The 15,391-nt window shown below is 39.8% G+C and overlaps 1 protein-coding gene across 2 annotated transcripts in view; it reads right to left on the minus strand.

The window, feature by feature from the left end:
* nr3c2 (nuclear receptor subfamily 3, group C, member 2) overlaps window positions 1-15,391 on the minus strand; it is a 79,627-nt gene that overhangs the window by 26,218 nt on the left and 38,018 nt on the right. The window contains exon 3 of one of the 2 annotated variants that reach the window (XM_074629424.1): window positions 6,513-6,640. In XM_074629424.1, the coding sequence (XP_074485525.1) occupies window positions 6,513-6,640 (128 nt within the window). Of the gene's footprint in view, window positions 1-6,503; window positions 6,641-15,391 lie in introns of both variants that reach the window. The other variant, XM_074629423.1, reaches the window with a different exon arrangement.

The following is a 15,391-nucleotide window of genomic DNA, read 5'->3' on the forward strand; positions in this document are numbered from 1 at the left end:
TTATAAGTTAATTTCAGCACTACACCAACTGTTTGTCAAGACAATCAGATATTCATTGGTACAAATCAAAAACATTTGTCTTACAACTAGAAGTTAAAAACACATTTGACTCCTCCAAATGAAATAAATCAAAGAGTGCTCATTGCTACGTGTTTTCAGATAGGGTTAAAACAGAAATATGTAGGGCTGCAAATAAGGATTTTATTCATTGTCGTAATATGTCAATTATTTTCTCGATTGAACGATTAGTTGTTTGGCCTATAAAATTTCAGAAAATGGTAAAAACTGTCGATCAGTGTTTCCCAAAGCTCAAGATGACGTCCTCAAATGTCTTGTTTTGTCCACAACTCAAAGATATACAGTTTACTGTCACAATATTACCTTTTTAAGAAGCTGGAATCAGAGAATTTTGACATTTTTCTAAACTAAATTACTCAAACTGATTAATCGATTATCAAAATAGTTGACGATTAAATTTCAACTAATCTTTGCAGCTCTAGAAATATGCCCCCTCCTCTGTACCTCTTTTCTCATCAAAGCTGTTTTGAAAATAATCTATGTGTCTATTGAAACATTACTTGGACGCCTATTTAAAAGATTTGACTCATATTTTAGTACTAGTTCTGAGAGTACTAACTACACTTAATTGTGCAACTATGCTTTTTTTCCGCTGCTACTTTACTACATTTGACTTGTGCATTTACAGTTTGCATGGGTTACACTAAGACTAAAAGTAATGCCATAATACTCATACTGTATCTTTAACTAACCAATCATCAGTGAAGACACTGATAAAGCCCATCAGATTGTCTCTGCTTATTTGGTTGAACACAAAAGGTGTAACCCACTGACTGTACTCCATCCTTTTTGCATTGATGTCAAAGAACAAAGGTATCACCGGGGAGCAGGAAGAGATGGAGGTTAGATTATATCCACTGAGGAGCCATCAGGCCTGCTGCTGGTCAGCCCAGGCCAGGGGAACTAAGGGCACAGAGGAAGTAGCGTGTGCATATATATGAGCGAGTTATATCATCACACGTACTCGTGAAGCAAAAAAGCGTGAAAAATTAGGAATAACTTTAAGATATCATAGGAACTGTTGTTTGAGGATACCTTGCATCTGTACAAAATGCTGTGAATAATACTGTATATTGTACTGAAATAATTTGTCAATTAATTGATTAGTCATTTGAAGAAGAAAGAAAATAAGCAACAGCAAGTTAAATAATTACATATTTAAGTAATTTATCAAGCAAAAACACCAAACAAAAATGTCCTGGCTCCAGCTTCTCACATGTAAGGATGTGCTGTGTTTCATAGCATTGTAAATTGAATGCATTTGTGTTTTGGACTCTTGGTCAGACAAAACAAGCAAGTTGGAGATGCCAACTTGGCTTTTGTTTCCCCTAATTTTTATTCTAATATTTTACAGGCTAAACAATTTATCAGTAAAAAAAAAAAAAAAGTGTGCCCATGTGTCTATTTTTAAAGCAGTAAGGCTGTAAAATGCAAACACATACTGTGACTGTAAATGTATCTAGGCTGCATTAGAGAGACCCTTCCTCAGGCTGCATTCTCCAACCTAAATGCCTATTAGCAATGTGGGTCACACACATATTTACAGTAAGCTTTGCAGATTTAATTTCTCCCTAACGTTGTACACCTGAATGCCTATACTACTTATGAAGAAGTGCGTGTCCATGCATGTGTGCTTCATGGTTAGTTTGCGCCTGTGATTGTGTTTGTATGTATGTTGTCTGCCGTTTCTGATCAAAGGAGCTCTGATGTGAGACATGTGTGGTGTAGAGCTGGGCAACGCTGCTAAATGGCTTCCCTCCAGCCGTTGTTACATGAGCCGCTCACACACAACCTGAAGCATTCACTCCGGCATGGGAGGGAGGCCTTTATTCCCCCGGCATGAGCTGAAAGAGATGCGATTGGACGGCAGAGCTGCCTGTCAAAGCAGAAACAGTGCGAGCCGTGTCCTCAGATGACCTCTCCCACAGAGGCGGTACCGAGGAATAGGTTTTTAGATTGACACCAGCGCCATGGAAACCACGACCCAGTCACATCGCAGAACACAGAGAGGCCATAACAAGGTTGACTAATGTGTCTGTAAACCTCTCAGTTCAATAAGAGAACAGCAGAAAACAGCTATAGTGAGCTAAAAGCAGCGCCTGGTATTATTGCAAAGAGCAGACATGCCGAGCCACTGATGACATGTGAATAATAAGCTAGCGTTCAACTCTTCAAATGCACTCCACATGGAGCCGTTTATTGAGTGCAGCTGTCTTGTATCAACAAACTAGTCTTTAGTGGAGTGGATGCAGGAGAGAAGCACACATGAATGCATTCAGCTATTTCCACATTTCATTAGCGATGATAACACATATTTACGAACTGTTGTTTTGTGTCAGAAGGCATTTACCTGGAGTGCAGGATAAACGCTTGTACTGAAGAATTCATTCATTTCAATAAAGCCAATAAATTGGCTGCGTGTTTGCATGTGACAGTTGAGTCAACAGCAGCAATATACAACTGCAAAACTTGTAAGCTTCCCAAAAGTTATTGCCCTTCTTCTATGTTTGTTTACTAAAATGTGTGAGTATAGTGGCTGCCATACTGTGTGAGATAAACTGGATGACATTTTGCTGAATAGGAGAGGAGGTGGATGAATGTTTCTTTTATGAAATGTGTGCATGTGAAGTCTTCAAGAATGAATTGAGGGTATTTTTGAATAGCTCACAGTCTGCACTTTGCACATGATTTCGTATTTCTATATGTTTCCCGGCACCGTGGTTATAAACTTCATAGTGCACAGTTGGCTGTGCCTTCTGGTAGATATGACAAGTGGAATGAATATTTTTTCTTCTCTCAGATGTAGACAGTAAAAGGCCCATGTGGCCAATAGATATAGGCGAGAGGGAAGACCCCCAAAAGCGCTTTATTTTTTGAGATATCTTCCTCCAGATGCTCTCACCTACCATAAGTCGTTGAATGTCTGAAAGTCTGAGTTGTGGAGACCCTGTAGAAGAGCGAAAGCTAGAAAAAAATAGACCAGGCAACGTTTTGTCTTTGTATGGGTGTTAAACAGTATATTCATACTTAAAAGTTTGTTTTACCAGTGCAAATTACTACTTTTGCATCAAGAACATTTGACCACTGACCATACCTGCTACAGTTACATATCATATATTGCTGGATTCAGCACAGCCATACCATTCTAGCAAACCCTGTTTAGTGATACTGAGACAATCCCAGCATAAGCTGCCTGCCTAAAAGTAAATGAATACATGCATCAAACCTTAGTATTTGATATTTCCGCGTATTATACTGTGTGTTCATAGCGCTGTATTTCCTCAATGCATCAATATATTCGCACCCTGTTCATTCACATATGTAGAGAAACCATTTCCCCACTATCGCACCAAAAGTGGGATCAATCAGAGCTTGCATTATCAAATTACATGAGTTCAGGTGTGTCATCTCCCGTTCGGCCACACTTTTATTTATGGGGTGTGTCACGATATCTGTCAATCTTGCAGTTAAACATTTTTATACAAGAATCCGTTTCATATGTAGGAGACCTAAGAGAATATGAAAAACATTGTTGTGCTTTGTTCTACCTCCGGTAGGAGTTTATCAAGATTTTGGGTGCTTTCCCACTAGCTTCCAAACAGATGGTCTAAATGTAAACCTAACATGAAGACTTCAAAGATTAACTGCGCCAAGCTCCAGTGATGTAAAATAAAGCTACCTAACAATGACTCGTCTGACTTGGATAAAGGGGAAACCAGACCCTCCACAGTCAGAGGATTTCATCCGATTTGTTGATGACTCTGGAATGCTAACTAGCTCTGTAGTAAAGGGCTGCGAGCCAGTTAGTCGTCTAATGAGCTACAGCCGACTGAAAAGTTTTGTCCCCTGAGGCAGGCGGTGCCAAAGGAAATTAAGCATGGGCTGGATTATTCCCCTTTTACAGATGCCCACTCTCTTCTTTTATATCTCACATGCCAAGTGTAAGTTTTTAACTTTGAGAGAAAAGAGGAGGAGAAGGAGGAGGAAATGCTTGGAGAGGGGAGGAGTAAAACGTCTTCTCACGTCCTAACTTACACCGCTCTCCGGCGCTCGCTGCTGACACATCGTTTTCCATCCCTCTCCCTGTTTCTTACTCCCTCTCTCAGCTCCTCCTCTCTTTATCTCTCTGTCTGCGTCTGACTTTTTCTTTGTCCTTCCTCCCCCCCTCCCTCGCTGTATCTGTTTCACTGTCCTCTATCTCTCTTCACTTTGCAAAATCCTTCTCTCACTATTTTCACCCTCCACCTTACCTCTCTCTTTCCACCTCAGCAGCAGCTGTGGAGGGGTCAAGTGAGGTAACAGCACGCTTTGCACATCAGAAGGGCGCACAAGTCGCACGCAACCTTGATGACATCACACCACTGTATGGGCTGCCTTTATTAATACGCGTTCATAGTTTACACAGTTGTTTGGCAGTGCAGAATCAAACTCCAATCAAAAACAGGGAGATGCTCATAAAGTAAAGAGCACTGCGTTAGATTTAAAGGGCATCACAGAATCAATGAGTCAATTTCAGTATAATTATACTTCATAAGCGAGACAAATAGGGTATCAGTAGTAAAATGACACAGCCTAAAGAGACCTGAGCTCTTCAGAGCCTCACCTGACTAACACTCTCACACAAAGTCAGATCTTTAGTATCAGCCGACGGCTCTCTGCTGGCCACGCTGGAAGCAAGAACAATGGCATGTCTGATTCGATAACCCCTGACACATAATCTGGTTTCAGGTCTCCGTAATGACGGTGTGTAAATATCATCAAATTAAGGCGTGACGTGATTGGGAACGAGTGCAATTCCTCCAACGGTCAGGAAAACACCTAGAGGGCCTGATGGCTGACTGGCAGGCTTGTTTGCTTGTGTTTTTTCCGTCTGCACTGTAAGAGTGTGTTTTGCATTCAAACACTCATCTTAATGAGTGAGGCCAACGCCTTAGGCACAAAATGAAAAGCACATTATGGCTGTTTGTGATTTTCCCTGAGCTAAATATAACATAAAGGGCGGCTGCAGGAGAATTACCTACTGAATGATTTTTCTTTTTTTTTCTGATGTGCCACTCAGCTTGCTCAGTCTATAAATGTTTATACCAGTCATTTTAATGATCTTTTAGGAAAAAATAAATATGTACAAGGTCTGCTGAGAGTAAAAAGTAGTTTGTTGCATAAAACAGTGTAGTGCAAATAAAACCAATATCGTCTAGTGGTTGATAATTCTTGCAAACATGGTCGGCACTGTGTGCTGCCTAAATGGAAAGAACAGGCTGCTTCACATCTGCTTTGTCTGAGGGAGCCTTTCAAACTCTATTCTATAAGGAAATAAGTGATTATTTGAAAAATGTGAAAATTACTGAAAGCAGAGTTATTTCCCAGTAGGATAAGCCGTAAGCTTGTACTACAAATTTAAACATACTTGGCATAAGGCACTACCCCCCAATTAGTGTTAACAAATTGAGCAGAGTATCCACCAATAATCCTGAACATGTGTTTTTTAATGTAATATTTACTTTAAAAAAATATAACTGTTACTTAAATATTCTCCAGTAATCAGTTACGTCAAACATTTTGAGTACTGTGAACTTATTTGGTTTTACAGTGTGAGAACCAATTTTTCTGGAATGCAACATGAATGAAACTTGCTGAATAACAATCAGTGAGCAACGTCTGATTGTATAGAAGTATATGAGTAATAACCCTACTTCTCACTTGACCTTTACCTCAGTAAACATGAGTTTATGGTCTAAATCGCTAGTTTCAAGTCTTGTTCAATACAGCATGATGTTCATTCAGTGAATTATGGTCTCTTTTAGAGTCAAATAGACCATAAAGCAGGGGATGCTTTAGAGCGTGGTGACCTTGTGATTGACAGGTCGTTACCACTGCGTTATCCAGTCTAGGAGTTGTCCGTGTTTTCGTCTTACAACTTTAACCCTTTCACAGTGTGTTTTCAGTTCATGAAAGACATTTTGGTCGCCTAAAAATGTCTTATTTGGCATTCGGTTGTACTTAGCTCCACCGTTTTGTGTCACTTCTGGTTGCAAAAACCAAGATGGCAACGGCTAAAATGCCGAACTCATGGCTTCAAAACGGCAGTTCACAAACCAATGGGTGACGTCACTGTGACTACGTCCACTTCTTATATACAGTCTATGGTTGTAACTTAATTCCGTTGTTGTGTGCGACTTGCAGCTTTTCTCTATTTGCTTGTGTTTTCTGTATTTGCGGTGTGTTTCTTTGTGCTGCCTATGTGTTGTCAAATTGGCAAATGCGTTTTTTAATTTGCTTGCATTTGGATGTCTTGTCAAATACGTGACAAAGTGTTTTTTGTTTTTCATTTGCTTGTGTTTTCTTAAGATGCAGTGTGTTAAGCTCTCTCAGTCACCCCAGAAAAGACAACCACCACAATATCTTGTTTAAACATGAGTTTATACCATATCTACCTTCCACGGCTCTCTTGAAGAACACTTTGCAGCTTCCACATGTCACGACACCGTAGTGGCATCCTGAGGCCTCGTCTCCACAAACCAGGCACACTTTGGCCGTTGAGGACGGTTGTCTCAGTGGCGAGCTGAAAGGACACAAACACACAAGACTAGACATAAATCAACAGAGAATTTTCAAAAGTCAACAACAAAGCTGGGGCAAAGAGTCGCCTTCCTCACAGTGTTATTGCCTGATACACACTGAGAAACATTCTTGTGTTTTTACGACCCACAGTACAGTAGCAGCACTATGTGGCTCGCCATAAAGATGTCTGCCAACCAAGAGAGGAGGGCTTTGCACTCTACTGATTTATAGCTTCACCAGGCTTACCGAGACGACAATGACAGAATTATAGAGGAGATTATTTAAATTCAATAAGCAGAGAGACACAGAGCAGGATGTCAAATTTAAGTAGGATCCAAAACACTTGTCCCCTCCTCTGGCATACAAAAATGAGGCACTGGAAAAAGTGTGTTGGCCAAAAATAATACAAACCACAATAGAGCAAAGATTTGAGTGTGTAATAGTGTAAACAGTGTAACCGGTTCAGGGTCAAAGGTGAGAATCAGTACTGACGTGTGCAGCTGTACTGTATGTAGCATGTCATGTTGTCGTTATTTACTCAGAGCAACAGCTCTGTTGTTTACTTTGGCATCATTTACTGCTTTCACTACTGACTGATTCCTACAATTACATGCCCATTAAAGCTCAGGATGTGCAGTATGTTCTTACTCATGCAGGGCTGAATGGGAGAATTAGTTACAGTTAGTTACAGTTTACCTATTCCTGCGAAGGAGACCATGTGGGTCATGGTAATAGGTGTCAAAGGTCAAAAGTAATGGATGATGTCTGTCTGTAGTTAATCTATTAACAAAAGAGGAAGTTTACTACTGAGTTTAAAGAACTGAAAAGGACTTGCAGTGCACACAAAGCAGGGCTGGACTATATGATCTATAATCTATATCAAGGTAAATTATCAGATGATCATAAATGTAACAATAATTACTATTTTTATAATCAGTTTCTTGTATTTCCTGTTTTATAAAGGCTTACTTCTGATATGTTTGTCCTAATGTTGGCCCATTAGTTGGTTAAACTTCTGCTTAGATGTCATTGGTTGAAGTAGCTTTGTCAGTTTATATTTATTCAAAAATGCAATATGACATTCATAATGTCACTGATAAATTATGTTTATTGTCAATACAGATTGGCAGAGCAACTGTACAGTGTCAGTATTACAGCCCGAATGATAAATTGGTGGGCCAATATCAACGGGTATTATCGCTCATTAGAGATACCGCATATCGTATCAATCAGTAGCATGAAATTGCATTACGGAAATGCCAAAGATATGTTTGACAAACACTTACATAGTTTGTATGAGAGCACCAAGAAGTTTATTTTTGAATTATAAAATATTGATATTTTGCTAACCAAATTTGAGGATTCCTTATCAAAATGTTTGTTTATGTTATGTATTTATGTAAAATAAATAAATACAGAAATTACATATATATATATATATACACACACACACATATATATATATGTACTGTATATACACATAAAAAATCTAAAATATTCTTATATATATATATATATATATATATATATATATATATATATATATATATATATATATATATATATATATATATATAGTTTTTTAAAGAATAGTTTAGATTTTTTAAAACTCTCAAATATCAATATTGGCTTCAAATTATCCAGTGTGTGCATCAATCTGGCCTGCGATAGGGTGCTGGGTGGGCCTCTAACCATTTTCCCATCCACAAATTAATAAATAAAATAAGGGGCCAGAGTGCATAAAAAAAAGCATCAAAATAAACTAATAGAGCTTGTTTATTAAAAAAAGAAAAAGCATCCCTCAGTTAATTTGAAAATAAAAAATTTCAAAGAAAGATGAGTTATTGTCCATTTTAATGTTGTTTCATTTTATCTGATAAATATTATTAATGTTTGTTTATTAACTTGCCTGCCTGGCATTTTGCAAAAGTGGCCCCCGGGCAAAGCAAATATGGCTTAGCATCCCTGCAGTACACAATGTGTAGATTCGGTGCTAAGCCATATATTAAGCTTTTTAAGCATTTATATCCAATGCATTTACAGGAACGTTAAGATTAAATCTATTTCTCAAAACAAGCTCTGCTAAATGGAGATATAAGGCAAATTTTGATTTTGAACAGGCCACCCAGTACAGTCTAGTATGAAATATGACATGGTTTCATCAGTTTGCAGAGCTAGCACGCCCTATTGATGATTATATTATAGTAGGGTATGCTACTTATTCATGCTACTTATTAATGGAATGACACTGAATCAGTTGGCTCTCACACGTAATAAAAAATTGAACACACATTCACATTCTGAGTAGATAAAAAGCTGCGTGTGTTTAAGGATAGGTCTACACGTGCGGGAAAAACGAGGATATACAATTTTTGATAAAACATTTCCCTTAATGTGCATCCACACGCACACAGAGAACACAACACGTAGATGGGTACAAAGAGAGAACACCTTGTATCAAAACATTAAAAGTGGCCTCAGCTTCCCCTTCTTTTCTGTTCTAATTACCTCTCTCCCATCTCAATCAATAACATGCAAGGTGATTGTCTGGTTAACATTCTCCTTACATCCTTCATCAAACCAGCTGCCAAGCACTCTCTCTCCTCCTCTGTCTGTCTCTTTACCTCGCACGCTCTCTCATGCACACACATTTCCTCCAGGGGACTAGCTGGAAAGGGGTACAGCAACAGCACACTCAGATACAATCAGGACCACTGATCTAATTCCCTCTTGTCCATCTACACACACATTCAATTTGTTAGGACGCTTAGAGGAGTCTCTGGTGAGGTGTTTGTCTGACTAGATCTTTCTGGCACTGAGCCCCATGGTTTCAGCTAATGTGACTCTGTGTATGTGTGCATGCACAAATCCAATCCTTGTCAAGATGTGTTTTTCCAGCATGTTAATCTGCTGAATATTCCCTCCCCATACATTCGACTTTTCACACCATTACAAAGCAGTGTTAACAAGAAAGAAATCGACGGCAAGAAAAAAAGGCCCCAGAAAGTTAACGGCCAAGAACAACACGAGCAGCATACGAGAGGTCTAAAGTATCCGCTTCTAATATGCAGTCAGTGGTCCACTCTTTAATAGAGCCGCACATTAAAACCTTGTCGCTGCGTGCCAGCCTGCCTGCCTGCTGGTCCACCAACAAGGTGACTTCCCCTCCCTCAGAGAAGTATATAGGTCATTCACTCTCTCTGCTTATGAAACCAGAGCAGACAGGCCGGGCTGCAGTGACTGTGCACCAACGGCTGCCAGTAGCCCAAAACTAAACACAGGCTACCAGACATTCCCAAATCCGTCTGTTTCAGTAGAGATGTTAACCAGTTTGTCAGCGTACAGTATTTGCAAGAATGATAATGTAATTTTTAAAGGGATAGTTCTGGGGTTTTGAAGTCAGTGTATTACATACAGTAGATGACATTCGGCACACCCCTTCCACAGGAATGTAATGCTGTGGACGGGGGCCGGCAGCAAAACGTATTTTTGACACCTAAAAAAATCTGTTTAAGTGTACACCATATTTACAAAATGTTCCCTGGTTTACCTTGCCGTCAGACAGCTATACAGTCTATGTTTCCAACGGGGAACTGAAGCCGTAATCTATGCTCTCACCAAAACAACCACACTCCATTGGAAATAAAAACAGTAATTTTACCTCGCAGAACACGGGCGTTTCTGATCTACCGCTGCCTCGATCGATTAGTTTGTTTGTGTCATTGTGTGAATTTGACTAACCGATCGAGGCAGCGGTAGACCAGCAGCTCCCGTGTTCTGCGAGGTAAAATGACTGTTTCTTTCAATGGAGTCTGGTTGCTTTGAAGAGAGCATAGATGGATACGGCTTCAGTTCCCCGTCGGAAAGGGCTGTGAAAATATTCTAAATATAGCGTACACTTAAACTGATGGCCTTTCTTTTTGGTGGCTAAAATATGTTTTGCTGCCGGCCCCGTCCACAGCAGCACATTGCTTTGCTTCCGTGCGGTAACTCCCGTCTGCTCCGACGGTCATCTTCTGTAGGTAATACACTGACTAAGAACAAGAACCTCATACAAAACACTCAAACTGTCGTGCAACAAAGGTCTCTAGTCAGAATCAAAATTGGGACGTTGTTGTTAAGTGGTGTGCGTCTTTGACCACGAGGACACGATAAATGAATTTCCTCTTTGTTTGGCTTGTCATTTTCAAAGCTTAAAATATTCTGAGGTTGCAATTTCTGTCTGTTTCAATTAAAGTTTGAACGATGATGTGCCACTGTCTGGAAGTAACATTGTTGTTGAGGCTGGTAGTTCAAACAGTTAATTCCTGCACGCAGGACCTTGTGTCACCCTTCATCTCATACTGAAAACACAAAGCCAGAGTGCAGAAGAAGTTGTTAATTTTAGGAAACTGCAATGTACAGTATAACACACAAAACAATTCTACTTAATCCTTTTCCTTTTTTTGAGAAAATAAATCTGAAATAATCCATCTCAATTTCTCTAAAATAATACGGATGAAAAGTTCTGCAGTTGTGTGCCGGCTACTTCTGTGAACTGGGACTTTTTTTCTCGACCTCTGTCTTCTCTATTTCTGGGTACAATCTCAGACTAACTCAATGGGACTGACTGCACAGATCAAAGGTCTCATTCTTCGCTCCAGTTGTTGCTTTTTTCTCTTCCTACAGAAACCCCAGGGCAGCGGTTTCATTGTTTTCAGTGTCCTTTCATCTTTAAAGATAACACACAAAGCTAACAACTGATTTAGTTGCTGTTTATTTCCCATGAGGGTACAGATGAGTGCGAGTACACAATGCCTGTTTCTCCCCACCAAAATGTACAAGCAGAAATTTGTATCTGCTTGCTGCCCTCTTCGCTGCACCCCACACCGACATGCTGCTCAGGAGAGATATTAATGAAATGACAAAGGAAAATAAATGTGAGAGCTTAAAACCAGACGAAGCCAACTGTGCCCGCTAAAATGTGCGAGGACCAAACCACAGGACAGATGTTTGGGCTCAAAATTGGCCTCATGCTTTTCGACAAGTAATTCAGATGTCACACTGGGAGCATTCTCCAAATGGTTCAAATATCTCCTCCCTCTCTCAGCTGCGCAAGGAATGCTAAATCAGCGAGAACTAAGACCAGAAAGGATGGTCAAAGATTTATTAGAATCCGGAAAGATTGCTCTTGATAACAACCGCAGTCAGTCGAAGCGGAGTTCCTCTGAGTTCATAATCTGCATTACCCATAAACAGGTTAATATGGGTCACGAGAAAAGGTCAGAAGTCATCCGAGCTTGGCGTAACAATTAGTTGCCATAGAAACAGAGCATGAAGTCGAATAAAATGACAAATTAGAGATACAAGGGAAGTCAAGGAGGCTGTAGTTATTCCGAGGTTATCAAGATAACATCATTATGGGTGAATAATGGGCCATGAGATGGCTTTATGATGGAGGACCCACGTGGTACGAATGAACCCTGTGACCCACATAAGTACATTAGCATGACAGAGTCAGTAAACAAGCAGCTGAACCACAGAGAGTTCTGTTGTATAGAAAAACAATGTCCTCCTGAAGCATGTAACACTAGCCGTGTTTCCATTCATGTAGTTTCATGTGCAGTATTGCATTAGAAAAGCTGTATGGAAACGGCAACATTCAATAAAACGTCCTCAATTGCGCAGAAAAGTTTTTTCTTACAGCCATGCGTATAGCGTAGCCTATACCGCCAACTTCTGACGAAACTACGCAGCCTAGATTATTCGCTCTAACCTATTGTTGCACAGTATACAGATAACGTTAAAAACAGTACATGCTCCATTTCATTAGTACCGGTACTTTAAGAATAATAATGAATAAATAAATAGTGAATAAATAGTAACAGAAAGAATAATAATGTTTTAATACATTAAATTCATCTGAATTTGTTATAATTTTGTTGGGCTTCCTTGTTTTGGAAGCCTCTCGCCATCTCCCGTGCTGCAGTACCACTTTCCGCCTGAACTGTTACCAATGTGCAGTAAGGGGGCGCTGTTTTACAGAAAACTGCTTATTAAATGCTGTTTAATAAGTGATATCTGGTTAAAAACATAAAGTTTACCATCAAAATAATCACATAAAGTCAAATATAAGGGACATCAGATTACTGCATATGTACATGTTTTAATTAATACATTTTCATATTTTTAATTAACAAAAAAATTATTTTAAGTTCCATGTTCTATCATCTATTATTCCATTACTTTTCCTGATGTTTTAGGTTTTTTTTCATTGTATCGTGTCGAGATATTTAGGCAGGTTATCGTATCAGTCAGAATTTTGGTATCATGACAGCACTACTCCAAACCAGTTCATGGAAATGATTCTAATTTGCATTTCTTTTTTGCGACATTTCAAAAGTTTGCTTAAAATTTGTTTGACAATTGACTGAAAACATTACCTCTGTCTACCACAAACACACTTCTGTACTGTACTGTACTGTATTTACACTGCTGTAGAGCCAGCCGCCCACTGTGGAGATAAATTTGTGTGTGTGTTTGAGAAGACACACTGACGCGTTCATTCTAGAGGCTGTTATCACAGGGATCAGACAAGTACCTCAGCCTCCCTGAACCTACCCCTCATGAAAGAGAAGCATCCTTGACTCCGCAAAAAAAAAAAAACTTTCACGGTACAGTGCGTCTCTACAGTCTGGTCTACAATATTTATGTAATACACACCGTGGCATGCTGAAAAACCTTAAGCTAGACCGGTTCAAAGAATATTTATGTAACACACAACTTGTTGGAAAGGTAAAGGTAGATTGGTTTAAACACACTGAGGGAGATGGAGAGGGAGAGAAAGAGAGGACAAAATGGCTTACATAACCATGAGCAGACAGTATAAACATTAGGTTGACACCCACTCACCGCCTCTCAAAAGGAGAGAGGTCTTATGGGTAGTGTTAGAGAGCCACCAGGGATTTATTTTTCCTGGTGAAGGTGACCCTGGCATTGGGCAGAGTACCTGAGCATACAGAAATATGAGATTTCCTCTTTGTCGGGCTTGTGTTACACTTGTGTTAAGGTTACAGTATAATCTACTCTGACTGGCTGCCTCTTATTGTTAAGAAAATCAAATGTTATGCATGAGGGTTTCATACAGTCATTTTCCATCTCAAGGTTTATGATTTCTCTTTTATTTTCTGTTAAAACGCAGCGGATAAAGACTTAAAATACAGGACAAATTTGCTTTCTGATGGAATCTGGTGTCCCGGCTGTGATTGCATTCCTTGTTTTAAATACCAAGCTGTTGTGTTGTCTCCCCTCCAAGGCTTATACATACAAACTTTAAGTGACCTTCCCCCATAACATCAAATCGTGATTATCTGTCTCCTATAAATCCACTGTTTTGAGTGTAAACAAAGAATGAGACAAGTCACAGAAATGCACACAGACACACACACACTCAGCGCTCTGCAGGGAGTTGATAGAGGCTCGGTCAATGGGCGGAAACTGACTACAGTATCATTCTGATCTACACACAGTATCCAGCTTATACTCAACATGTCTGAAGCTGTACCTGTCTTTGAACTCCACAGCCACTCTTTGCTGAACTTTCACCTTTCCTTCAGCATGCGGTCTAAGCTGAACAGCCTGCGGCGGGTCTTGCAGAGACAGTGGGTACCTTTAGGGCAGCAGGCGTGTAACTCGGCTGCTTTTAACTAACCAGAGCTGCTTGACCACTTTTACTTCACCTAAATCACTTACTGTCACACACGGTGAATGAAATTAATCACCTGAGATATTTTGGCTAAGTCGCAAAGCATGGATCTCAGGAAGATGTGGCAGGGTATTATTATCTGGTGGGAAGGATTATAGTAGCTGGAAACTCCCGTAATTCATGCCTGTCAAGGGCAGCGAGGGGCCGATCACATTCACGCTGTATAAAATTAGTCATGGGATGCCACTTCGTGCCCATGGCTTCGGTCATAGTTTCTGTGTAGCTTGACATACTTAAACTCTCTGTGTCAATAAATGCTGGTACTGTATGCACATTTTTCATACCTATAAAACTGCAGACAAAAACTAATGTGCAGCCGAATTAAAATTCAGTTTCTTGCATAATTCCACAACAAGAGAAATAAACAGTTCCTATACAGTTTATGGGGTCAACACACCCACTCGTTTATTACTGAGTCTGACCATATGCAGTTCATTTACACACAAAGCATGAACCAAGCCAAAGATCTCCAATACCGTGAGGAACTCAATTTAGACGGATCTTGCATCTGAGCTTTGGAAATAATGCATCTGTACAAGTCTGAGAATAAGGTGTAAGTGGGTGTAAATCCCACACATTAACTTGGTTACCTCAAAAACTTTCTCCATCTAGAGAGACATTTTTCAAACATCAAACACCTCTTAAATGTTGGGGAATTGTAAACCCTGCAAACAATTGCACATGTAAAAGGAACATTACAATTCAAAACTACACAACTACAGCCTTTACTATGCCTAATTCATCCCCATGAATACAATCCAGCTATTCATTTATGCGGCTATGCATCCTCGACAGATCTCCTCGCCAAGTCCTGCAGCGCCGTTTTGATCGACTGTGACAAAAGTGTCTTTACCGCCTTAAAGCAGGTCGGTTCTCATGTGCTCCTAACACTGATCAGTTTCTGTTTTTAGCACCGAGTTTCCAACAGAAGCGGCCACAAAACAGCTAGGAACATAATTCAGCTGACATGTCGAGAAGTACGTTGTCGGGCATCAGGTCAATTTCCAG

The sequence above is a fragment of the Sebastes fasciatus genome, chromosome 3 (assembly GCF_043250625.1).
Source record: "Sebastes fasciatus isolate fSebFas1 chromosome 3, fSebFas1.pri, whole genome shotgun sequence".
In the NCBI taxonomy this organism is placed as follows: Eukaryota; Metazoa; Chordata; class Actinopteri; order Perciformes; family Sebastidae; genus Sebastes; species Sebastes fasciatus.